The 13065-nt window shown below is 47.4% G+C and overlaps 1 protein-coding gene across 1 annotated transcript in view; it reads left to right on the top strand.

Annotated features, from left to right (window-relative positions):
- Window positions 1-13065, top strand: part of LOC311355456 (cadherin-18-like) — a gene marked incomplete at its 3' end in the record, with an annotated part of 75297 nt that overhangs the window by 15354 nt on the left and 46878 nt on the right. The window contains 1 exon segment of the mRNA XM_084475215.1: window positions 1875-1994. Within this exon segment, the coding sequence (XP_084331341.1) occupies window positions 1875-1994 (120 nt within the window).

The following is a 13065-nucleotide window of genomic DNA, read 5'->3' as shown; positions in this document are numbered from 1 at the left end:
CCATGAGCGCTGGTTAAGGAATTAGCCTCATTGGCTAGCTCAGTTGGGGGGGGGGTTGTGCGTTTCAAAGCCAAACGCAGAAAATACTTTCAAAAAGTTATCCTACTGGGAACTAGATAATTAACATAATAATAACTTTATTCCTTGAGCACCTTTCACAAAGGGCTAACATGAGAGAATTTGATTTAAAATCTGCAAAGAAAGGGAAGGGGAACTAGCATAAATATATAAACATCAGTATAGTTTGACCATTTTGATGCTTCCATTACATTGACACTCCCTAGTTTGAATGGTTTTAATCAACGCCTTCCCCCGCCGCCTTTTCTTTTGGTCAGCTACACGCTAAGCTTCCACATGTCTGCTAGCCTCATTTCGTTCTGCGTTTGCGGTCAGAAGCAGGTCATTCCCACGAACTAAACTATCTCAGCCCCAACAGCGGCAGCCGACCCTCTGGTATCCCCCCACCGCCCTCCTGCCCTCTCCCCACCGCCCTCCTGCCCTCTCCCCACGGCCGCCAGAACACTAATCCCAGAGCGTGAGTCGATAGAGAGGCTTCCAGGCCGCCAGGCGGACCAGCTGTCTGGCTAGGTGGCGGCTAATTGCCGGTGATGTTCTTTTGTTCGGTCTGGAAATTGATTAGACAGACACAGGTACGATTTCAACCAGGCACAGGTACGATTTCAAGTGAAGGTTACTCTTTTTGTGGAAAATACTCACTCACACGCTTTTAGAAGAGTGGTTATCAAGACAGATTTAGGTTGCTCTTCAGAGAACAAAATGTTTTTTGCAAACGTCCCATCTACCTTTCAAGTACATTTTCAAAGGAAAATGACTTCTGACACATCCGACACACCAAACACAGTTCATCAATCTATTGGGCCTTGAATGAAACAGCTTAGCTTTTTCCTCCTTGCTTGCACATTTACATATGGAGATATGTAAAACTAAGAAATGTGTTTGAAGTGTGAAAGGGAAAACCTTGGGGGTTATCAGGTGAGAAAAATATATTTATCAAAACATAAACCTGCAACTCATTAAGAATCACCTCCGAGAATAACAACAGCTATTCTTTCCAAACACTGCTTCTCCTTAACAAAGTGAAAACACGACCACAACAAGACAGGACTTAACGCCCCAAACCCTCCATGGCAGCCACAGGAGTCGCCCGTGCTGAGTGTGACCCATAAAAAGTAATCGCGCCTTTGTCAGAGCGCTAGGGTACTTTTTATTTCAGTACAGGGGGAGAGAATGAAGAGGGGGCTCCATGTGTAATCCTATTTCAGAATGCCAGCTTTTTAGAAGTGCATTATGTGTGCTGCCCCTGGCGATAAGTCAACACGGGACAGTGGCGGCGGATGGATGGAAGGCAGTGTGAGGTGATAGGAGGGGATGGGAGGCGGTAAGGAGAGGATGATGGACGGGGACGGACGTGTAATGAAAAGAGAAATACTGTGTGTGTGTGTGTGTGTGTGTGTGTGTGTGTGTGTGTGTGTGTGTGTGTGTGTGTGTGTGTGTGTGTGTGTGTGTGATATTCATGTATTTGCTGGCTCGTTCATCAGAGGCTGTATTCTGTCTGACTGTGGGTTTCCTGATGCTGAAAACGGATACCCCTGATGTGACAGAGCCATTGTAATACACATGTATGCACATTAATGTAATGGCCAATTCATTTGTGGTTTGCTTTATTGTAAGACCACTTTAGTTTAATTGAGCATTGATTCTAGAGCCATGGCTGTACATTTTCTTGCCATAATTCCTACTTTTAAACTCTGCCATTCACAACAGATCCACGACGTTGACTAAATGAACAGTTTTAATAAAGCCTTAACTGTAACACAGATGGCGGGGCCCTAACTGCTGTCTTCTGTCCGCAGGGACCTCAGTGATTCAGATAACGGCCACGGACGCAGACGACCCCACCTACGGCAACAGCGCCCGAATCGTCTACAGTATCCTACAAGGACAGCCATACTTCTCCGTCGACCCAAAGACAGGTTCGTTCCACCGTGCCCGTCCGGGTCCGGGAAATCAGATCAAACTTTGGTGTGTGTGTGTGTGTGTGTGTGTGTGTGTGTGTGTGTGTGTGTGTGTGTGTGTGTGTGTGGAGGAAAGTGGATGCCATTCTCTGTATCTCTGCCATCTTGGTTGGTTTATCATCACCCCTCTTTCCCATAAACAAAAAAAAACGAAAGTGAGTCTTTGTTAGAATACAACGGAGAGAGGCGGCTCTCCGCTTCTGAAATGGCGGGCTTGTGTTGGTGCTGTGCTCCCTCGCCGGCGCAGCAGAGGGCCTGTCGCTGATAACCTGTGTGTGTCTGCCATCGTAAAAGCTAATGCAACCGCAGGAGCGTTCCTCCCCGCGCGAGGCCGTATAGTTGATCACGCAGTCTTTCTGGGTCATAACCACGCTGTGCCTTTCAGAAGGCCGCTGTTGTGTTGTGCTTTAGTTTTTTTCCCTACCTTTTAGAAGGGCAGCAGAGAGAGAGAGAGAGAAAGAGAGAGAGAGAGAGAGAGAGAGAGAGAGAGAGAGAGAGAGAGAGAGAGAGAGAGATAGAACGCAACGGGCTGTGTATCTGGAGAGTGTTCGGAAAATATATCTTTTGTTCACGGCCCCGGCACTATTAAATGTTAATAGCGCTCCCCGAGTGGAAGATATATGGAAGTGGAAGTTTCATTTGATAGAGACGTGTTTGTTTGTGTGTGCTTGGTGTGTGTGTTTGTGTGTGTTTGTGTGTGTCCGTGTGCACACATGTACAACAGTGATTCATGGGGCTCACATGAGGGATAAAAGACAAAGTAAGTGCTTCATTGCTTTTGTGTGTGTGTGTGTGTGTGTGTGTGTGTGTGTGTGTGTGTGTGTGTGTGTGTGTGTGTGTGTGTGTGTGTGTGTGTGTGTGTGTGTGTGCATTATGATCCCGTGGGGCTCACTGTGTGCATGCGATGCGCATTTAAGCGTGTGTGTGTGTGTGTGTGTGAACATATGTGTCTGCATGTGACGATTATAGTTATCCTCACGTTTGTATTGTGTGTGTGTGTGTGTGTGTCTCTCTAAACGACTATGTGTGTACATTGGTTTATGGAGCGGCACATGGCCCCTCAGAGACAACATTACCCTCATCTGAAGCATAAACACGTCAATAAACAGCGAACACGGACGCATTGATGAGTATTCTCACTGCGTCCAGCGGGGGGAGCACATCCTGGACTGACGGCGTGATCTCAGCCTATCATTTGCTGCCTGCACAGGCTGCCCTGTTTTTATATTTATTTAGATTTGGATATTTACAAGTTCTCGCTTCCCCGAGAATTGATGTTGTGTCGTCTATTTAGCCAACGTAGTCAAAGTGGAATGGGAAATTCAATTTCAGAGCTAAAATAAGCCAAGAAGGATGGACCTGATGCCCAACATAATGGGGTTTCAATAAGAGAGCTCGTACGTACTGCGGTAAACACATTCATTGAGGGATACGGAACAAAGCAGCTTCTGTTTCTGCATATGGGTACGGTGCAATGGGAGACAAGCGCAGATTGAGGATGGGCAGCAGAGCATTAGAAAAAGAAAACTTTACATACACTACAGTCTTGGTTGTGTTCTATCTCTCTCTCCCTCTCTCTCCCCTCCCCCTCTCTCTCTCTCCTCCCCCCTCTCTCTCTCTCCCTCTCCCTTTCCCCCCATTCTCTCTCTCTCTCTCCCTCTTCCTCCCCTCCACTCTCTCTCTCTCTCCCTCTTCCTCCCCTCCACTCTCTCTCTCTCTCCTCCCCTTCTCTCTCTCCCCCCCTCTCTCCCTCTCTCTCCCCCCCTCGCTATCTCTCTCTCTCCCTCTCCCTCTTCCTCCCCCCCACTCTCTCTCTCCTCTCTCTGCGCTGTATGTATTTGGACACACATAGAGGGAGGCTTGTTTGCTGCCTGTGAGCTGAGTCTGCAACTTCCGTCGCATTATAATTCAGCTGCGGCGGGCGGGGATGCAGCGGCGGGTATAAGGGTGTGATTGAGAGCCGGGCCAGGTGCGTTCTCCTCCACGCAGCAATCTAGTCCCCCTGCATTAACGTACAAGAGGCTGGTGCTGCTGCTGCTGCTGCTGCTGCTAATGCTGCTGCTGCTGCTTCTGCTAATGCTGCTGCTAATGCTGCTGCTGCTAATGCTGGTGCTGTTGTTTCCAATAATGTCTGGCTGCAGCCTGTAGGACATGGACATCCACATCCAACTGCTACCGTCAAAATCGTCATAGGTTTTACGCCAGCGATGATGTTTAGTAAATTATGACCCTCTTTAAACTTAGATATTTTGGGAAATTTTTCATGATTAATAATTTTCCATGTACCTTGGTAAACTATACAGTTTAACAATGTAATGGAAAGAACATAGTGCATTCACATGCGAGCAAAAATCTGGCTAACAAGCTAGAACAACAGGCTAAATTGTTAGCGCTAGGGGTTAGGGTTAGGGTTAGGGTTACAGTAGTAGTGGTTAGTGGTTAGTAGTGGTGTAGCCAGACCCTACTCGCTGTTTCCCGCCTCCCCCACCTCTCAAACCAAGACGCCGGGACCTTTGGCTTGAATGCGAAGTGATGATGGTTGTGTAATGAGAAGGGTTGAGTATGCGGTAGGGGCCAGGTTTGTTTTGTGGTTTAGGGTTTGAACCTGCGATGGCTACCTCTAACATTTACCTTCACATTCAGGGCATTAAGCAGACGTTTTTATCATAATAGTAAGTACATTTGTCAGGAGAAAGAGAAACAATATATCGCTGTGGGTACAGTAAAGTAACATAACCCTCTAATGACATACATCTAGGATAATTTCTTTAAAAACAACTAATAATAGTAACACGTCCATTTTGCAAACAGTCTCGTGTTCGCAGTCAGCCATCGGTCCGTCGACCGGCCAATCAAGGGTGGAGCTCCCTCCCAAATGGTCGGGGTCTTCCTCCAAGGCTCTCTAGTGCCACACAAAGGCTCCAGAGAGGCGGGCCATGGCGTCAGTGGATGAATGGTGCGACTACGGAGATGATGAGTGAGGCTGTTGTGTTCACGCTGGGTCATGGACGGGGGGTGGGGGGGGGGGGTTCGCTGTCCGCTGGAGACCTTACATTACCTCCCCCCTTAACTTCAGCCCCCCTCTCTCCCCCACAGCCTCCGCCACCACAGAACGGCCGCTTCTCAGTCGTGGGATTAATAGAGGAGCCGCTTGATCTACTCACAGCTGGACACACACACACACACACACACACACACACACACACACACACACACACACAGTCTATCTCAAGATAGTTTACACATACAAGTAAGGGCACACATACAAACCCAAGGTCTGTCTCTCTCTGTCTCAGACACACACACAGTTCATCACAAAAACACGAAGAAACAGACGCTCTTTCATACGCACAATTTGTCTTTTTATACAAATGCATGAACATAAGCAAACAGACCCTTGCATACACCCAATCTATCTTCTTACACAAATACATGCACAGAAAGGAACACAGCCTGCATAGAGTCCATCTATCTTTTTACACAAATGCATGCACATAAACAGACCCTCTTTCATACACACTGTCTTTTTACAGAAATACATAAACAGACTAATAAACAGACTCTTGCATACACGTAATAGTTTATTACCCACCAATACTCTCTCTCTCACACACACACACACACACACACACACACAGTCACACACATTCATTCAGTCACACACAGACACAAACACACACACACACACACACAGTCACACACATTCATTCAGTCACACACAGACACAAACACACACACACACGCACACACACACACACACACACACACACACACACACACACACAAATGTCATAAATGCCCTCCCTGTTGGGTTGTGACATGATACTGGACAATATAAGGCAGCACATGATCTGCCAGGTCACGGGTGAAGTGATCCGTATTAACTAGTGAGTGGGTAATGGCTGACATAATTTCTGCCCATGCAGTACCTTCTTCTGGGTATTTTATACTGCGTTGAAGAAAATACTGGAGAAAAACCATGCATTCCTTCCACCGTGGGTTTTGCAGAAAGCATTTCATTTTGAGACAAAATGGGAATAGCTTTTATGAACGGGCTGTATTGCTATTGCATCTTTAATCTTTCACGCCACAGGATGTGCTTGGAGCCGGAGTACATGGCTGGCCGTTCACAGATCTCTGCACTTTGGAAAACTTTTCCCAAAGACTAGACCATATAGTTTTATATCGCTACGGTTCGTTGAGGCACATCAAGGTGCCGTCATTTTCTACCTCGGCAATTAGTCCGAATAGATCCTCGAGATATCCTCGCTGGTTCTAAAGTGTTTGGTTTTTAGACTCCGGACCCAAATCTTCTGGGTTCGATCCTTAATGTACGCAGACTACCTCTAAGCATCCTGGCACAAGAAGCCCCAAACCAGGTCCTTCAAGACACACGTCTGAAATCAATCCGAGTCTCATCGGATCAACACATCAGTGTTGTGATGCAGTGAGGACACACGCACATCGTCATTAGGGATTCAGCCAACCAAATTAAAGTGGTTCAAATTCAATACAAAAACAACCGATATCGAACCAACATTGTTTTTCTGCTTTCCTCGCTCCCGGGAGTTACAACGTCTTTGCCAACTGTTGTTTTGGATGATTTCAGGTGCAGCTGCAGCAGAAGCAGCAGCAACAGCAGTAGTCAGAATAGTTCACGCGACCCGGCCCTACTTTGAATTGCAGGAGCGTAACTCCAGCGGTACGTCTCGCCGTCCCCTGGAACCTCTGGGCACTCGAAGGCCTCGCGCCCCAGCCCAGCGAGGGAGTTTCAGCAGCAGGCAGCGTGCGTTTCAAAACTGCGGAGAGCAAAGTCAGCATTGCTTAATAGCTCAATAAAAAAGTACAATTCCTCCAGTCACAGGGGTTCATATCTCTTAACTAAATCCAATCGACAGCAGGGAGACAGCTGCCGGTCTCCGAGGAGAATCCGACGCAATCATGGATATGAAATCGTAATTGGTGCATCTGCGACGGCGGCGGCCTTGTCGCAGCGTTCAAAGAGAACTAGAATGATGTGCAGAATGAGTTCCCCCCCCCACCCCTGAGGAAGAGGAAGAGGAGGGAAGGAGCAAAGACATGAGTGCCGCTGAAATGCGGTGAGTGATATTTGAGTTGGTGGATGGAGAGCATTGATGAACTAATCCTTCGCTGTGCTTCGTTGCGGTGGTGTTTGTGTTGTTGATGTTGTTGTTGTTGTTGTCGCCGGTTTGAGTCACATCAAGGGAAGCTTGTTTTCAACTTCAGTCATTGGTTGTGAGGTCCTTGGTTGGATCCCCGCTGCCGGCAGCCTACCTGTAGGCGCCCTTGAGCAAATCGCTTTGAATCAAAGCGTCTGTTAAGTAACTTGTATCGCAAGTGTCACACATTAACTGTTCAAAACGTACACACACACACACACACACACACACACACACACACACACACACAAATGCCTAGGTGCAGGTGCGCACGCGTGTGTGCACGCACAAATTCCCATCGGCATTGTGCTGATAACAATAACACATAATTTCTATCTGTGAATTAATTTAATCAGACAATTATCTAATTTTGAGATAGTGGTGACTGCAACCAACTCTTTTAAAATCCATGTTAATGGATAATATAGCCTCCTCTCTCTGGTTCTCTCTGTGTCTCTCGATATCTCTCCCTCTTGTTCTCTCTCCCTCTTGTTCTCTCTCTCTCTCTCTCTCTTTCTGTATCTCTTTGTTCCTCTCTCTCCGACTTTCTCTATTCACCAGAATCAATCATGGAGGACATAATTCAGTGGCTTTTTTGTTGAAATCAACGACACCATCTCGCCAACGAAATCCCTCTTTGTGTCATCCAATTGTTCCAAGTACACAAAGGAAACGTCAATCACACGCCACAAGGTTGTCCATAACATAATGAAAACATAATTGTTACATATAACATGTGGTGCACATTGAATACACCGTACACAGCGAGTACACAAACCTTATTGAACGGTTCGAGACGAGGTCCGAGGTTACTCAAGTTCACTCCAGTTAGAAATATGAGCGGTAGACTGCGAGGATGTAATCAATACATTGGTACTCTGCATTGCTTTGCTACCGTCTGTATATAAAATAACCCTAGGACCTGTTCGAAATGAGTTACGGGATCGATTCCTCAGCACAGGCAAAAAGGACACTTAGCTTGTCTAGCGTCCACGGTCTTCTGAGATATTGCTAAATATCAGCTAAATGATGATGCGATGAAGTGAACCACTCACCCCAACACATTTGCATCTTCCTGACTGCTATGGATTTACTTCGAATCACATGGTCTGCAAAATCTCAATAAAATACTAGCTAGCGTTTCTGGCTGTAAGCACTTTTTCCTGCTCAAGTATCCAGCAATCGACGGCACTTATACACTACTTAAATACACATCAATTTATATGATGTTTATACATTGACTGTCCCATATTATAAACAGAAATAAACAGACAATGACGGAATTCTCCCTCCATAACTTTGCATCACAAACACGCATATGCATTCTGACGCACGGCACACACAGATATTCACAAACACACACACAGACACATGGGCACACACACACACACACACACACACACACACACAGCCCCGGCCCCCTTAGCTTCTAAAGTAGGCTAATTTCTCTGCTGATCTGGGATTTCAAAGGGTCTGACGGAAGGAAGGAGCGACAGATGGAAACGTCTGCGTGGTTCACGGATCCAGTCCCCCCCCCCCCCCACCCCTCCCTCCATTTTGGATCAATGGAAAATAACTGTCACTTTGTCAGTCAATCAGTAGACTTCCCAACTGCCAAAGTGCTCTAACCTTGTAGCTGGTCGGTAATTAAAAAAAACAGTAATTAATGGACGCGCGTCGGAGCGTGACTCGACTGTCAGAACTCAGAACAGCTGTCAGCTCACCACTGAAACGCTGACGTTTATCGTCTATCCATAACAGCTGTCAGCTCACCACTGAAACGCTGACGTTTATCGTCTATCCATCAACGGCCGGTCGATAAGAGAGGGAACTAACATGTTAACGGTATGAGGGGGAGAAGACGTGAGTAGTGTTTGCTGTTACCGGTTACCAGACGCATCAGGGGAAGAGAAAGGAGAAAAAGAAGCCCTTCATTTCCTGAGGCGAAAGAAGGAAGAGTGCTTTAGTAATCTCCCTTAATCCTCTTTGTTCACCCAGGAGATTGTACTGCTTCAGAAGTTTTCCACCCAGACAAAGAGGTGGAAAGTATGATTGCATCAACTCAAATAGACGTGTGTGTGTGTGTGTGTGTGTGTGTGTGTGTGTGTGTGTGTGTGTGTGTCGAGGGGGCGGGGGGGGGTGAAGAAAAGGCTAACCAACTCACTGACAAATACATTCAGGGTTCACTGCAGTCAGCACTCTCTCAATTACTTTCTAAATGAAGAGGTGTTTCCACGGAGATGGCAACACCGAGGCTTGTGGTGAAATGGGGGGGGGGGGTGAACGTCAGTTTGATATTTGTGTCAAACTTCAGTTCAATAGGATTTTTTTTCCTACATTTTCCAAGTACGAAAAAACACCTTGGGCGTATAGTTTTAAGTGATAGATTGGAGCGGGAAATTGCTTTTGGTGTGGAATTCAAAGATTTGCTTATAGTTTGTACAATTTCTGTAACGTTTTCTTCGTCTACACACTTTGTTCGTCTGGCTCACTTTGGAGCCAACTAGTTTCTGGAAATATATTAACAGTATGACTTATGTAATCCAGCCTACAGCCAACAGCATGCATGCACGCACAGCACATAGCACACGCACACAAACAAGCTTGCACACACACACTCACTAACTCACTGACTCACTCACACATGCGTGCACACTCTCTCACTCACTCCCTTACTCACTCACTCACTCCCTTACTCACACACTCACTCACTCACTCACACACACTCACTCACTCACTCACACACAAACACACACGCAATACAGTACATGACATGAAAAATACATGATTTCCACATAACACATAAATCCGCAAGTCACCCTACACCACCCCCCCCAGATAATAACACACTGTGTCCCTTTAACTCAACAACAGAGAAATCACTCGTGTTTCAGTTCATCACGCAGAACTCTTCCTATCGCTCCGGTTCCCCCGCTGTCGTTAGCAGCTAGCTGAGAGTGTGGGGGGGGGGGGGGGTGCTTTTTGAGTAAGGCTCCGTAATAACGCCACGCGAAAGGTCAGCCAATCCGTCTTGGTATTGTGTTTTTAATGAAAGGTACGGCCGTCTGTCAACGGCGTGTCCCTGGAGAAGCAGCGGGTTAAGGAACGCTTAAACTCTAGTTAAGGATCCCGCTGGCTCACCGGGGCGACGCTCCTGTTCTGAACAAGGAAGGACCTTAATGCTCAGAATTATATTTTTATAGCTTTATTCGATGGTAACTCTATAGTGTGTGTGTTATGGTATATTGTGTTTTGTGGTACATTTGTGCATATTTCTGTCTTCAATATTTAATTCTGAATGTGCCTAATGTCCTGTACTTCTGCTTTGGCAGCCGCGTTCCCCATCTGGGACTAATAAACATCACATTTAATCTTAAATTATTGAAGAGAACAAAAGGACACAGACATTAATTAACTTTTTTCATAATCCATTACCACAATGGAAACGATAGATGTGCCGACCAAACAAACACGAAGGGAATCACACAGCTCCAGCCCGTGTGATTAGGATTTGGCAACAAAACGCTCGCTGTCAGCCAACAAACCCTAACGGCGGTTTGAATACAGCGGGGATGCCGGGGCAGTCATCAGCACCGACCTCTGACCTCACCAGCCGTCTCCAAGCCCCTCGTGTTGACAAGTCCTGGAACACAGAACGGCAATCAAGACAATGAAAGGAGAACTCCTGGAGGATCAAGAGGCTCCATGGAGCCGCCCATACAGCATACACCATCTGACGTCCACGGAAAACACAAACAGCGTAACCTTTATTGATACAGACGGACGACACCCTCCCACTCACGTAGCTCCTGATGCAGCGCACAACCCTGTACCAGGTCCCTTCCCGCTACCTCCATTTTCTCTCCTTTCTTCTTCTTCTTTATTTCTTCCCCCCGCCTCAGAGTTCTAACACAACGACAGTTCTCCAAAGTGGGCGGGGCCACGCCTCCCGTTGTTTCATCTCCTCAATAGCGTTAGTGCTAAACGGAGCCAGCGAGCGCCCAGACACCGCTGCTCTCCTGGCTCCTATCTCGCGGCCGATTGTTTACCTTGATATTCTGAGGGGCTGGCAGTTCATAACCTGCCAGGGATAGTCTTTATTTGCCTTGATATATCTCTCTTTATCTCTCTCCCTCCCTCTCCCCACCTCCCTCCCGCTCTCTCTCTCACCTTGCCTTGAGATCTCCCCCTCCCTCCCTCTCTATCACCCTACCTCACTCTCTCTCCCCTCCCTCACTCCCTCCCTCTCTCTCTCTCTCCTTGCCTTGAGATCTCCCTCTGTCTTTATCTCTCTCTTTCTCTCTCCCTCTCTCTCTCCTTGCCTTGATGTCTTCCAGGATGCACAGCAGACAGTTCCATCTCCTCTCGGTTAGTGCTAGGTGTTATTGCTAGAGGGTGGTCACACATCGTAGCTCACAGAAGTTTAAAGATCCCTGTGGGCGAGGCGAGGTTGGCCGGCATCTGCCAGGCCGAGGCTACCAGAGAGTGCAGTAGCTGCTATGGTCGTGTTTTCTCACAGTCCGACTTTAGATGAATAATCTGTAGTGTTAGAGCAAAAGGAGTGCAGATCTCGGCGGCATTGCTTTATCTCGCGTCATTGTTTGTTTTCGATATTCTGGTTGCTGGAGACGGGGATCTGTAAGTGCATAATTGGCTATTGATAGTGAACACCAGAAACTAGACTAGTCTAGCGCTTGTCAACTGAAAAAAAGCGTCTGTCAAGGTTTCAAATCAACAACCATGTGGAGCAGCCACTGAAGACAAACGCTGTGTGATCCCCTTCTGAGAGCTTCTCCACCCTTAGGTTATCTCCCGTCTAATATCTCAGTGGAAAAACAGAAAACAAGGTGTAACCTTAACACGATGGCGGCTCTGTGCGGGGGTCCCCCCTCAGAACATTCCACCGTAATCTCGCTGGATCTGAGATTAGCGGCTGTGTAATAATAATAACCGTGGCATTTTAGGTTCTAACTTTACTTTTGAATGGAGATTATAGATTTTGTCCAGGAAGAGATCCCAGGACAAAGGACCGAAAGGTTGACTCATTCGCACCACTGAGGGGACAGTGGCGGCAATGAAAACGGACTCCTGCTCCTTGTCCCCCATCACTCGGAAAGGTTACGTATCTGGGATGGAACGAGATCAAGCGGAGAAGGACTCAGGAAAGCATGAATCTTTAGAGATGAGATAAGGTTTGGCCTTTCCATTTTTGTGAGGGCACATCTTCCCCGTTTACTGCCGGCTGTTATCCAGAGTGCCTCACTGGGACGGTTGGAGCCTTGTTATTGGCCAGGATGAAGGGGGTTGGGGCGTCTTGCTCAGGGAGGCTGACAGTTGGACCGCAGACATTTAGGGCTCGATCCCAGAACCTTTCAGCTGCGAAAAAAGGGAACACCTGCCGCCAGCCAATGGCAGATTGATTTGCCATATGGCAGGTAACACATTAAAACGATGGGCCTAATCCCATAATGATTTCACTCTATCAATGCAGAAAAATCCCCCAATTCTAGAAGCTAGTGTTGGACCCACTGACACCAGCCATCAGAACCTCCTTCTCACAGAGGAGACGTTCACGAATGTCTTCAGTATATCGTTGTAGTCCATCCTCTACCGGGTTTCAGGAGCTGGGTTGTGTGGAGGCCCAGCTGGTGGCGTTCCGCTCCAGCGCCTCTCGGGCCGAGTCCGGCGTGGTTAAGGAGGTGGCGATGTGGAGGTCAGACGCCGGCGCCCAGAGATCCTCTGGACGCTCATCTCGCCTCGCCCGCCCCGACCCACTTTACTTTTTAATGATTATTCTGCCCGAGGAGAGTGGATTAACTTCTGCCTTTTTAGACGTGTGAAAAAAGAGA

Source organism: Micromesistius poutassou (genome assembly GCF_964030765.1).
Source record: "Micromesistius poutassou genome assembly, chromosome: 11".
NCBI classification, from domain to species: Eukaryota; Metazoa; Chordata; class Actinopteri; order Gadiformes; family Gadidae; genus Micromesistius; species Micromesistius poutassou.
Note: the sequence above shows the minus strand (reverse complement) of the source record. Positions and strands in the feature narration are given on the sequence as shown.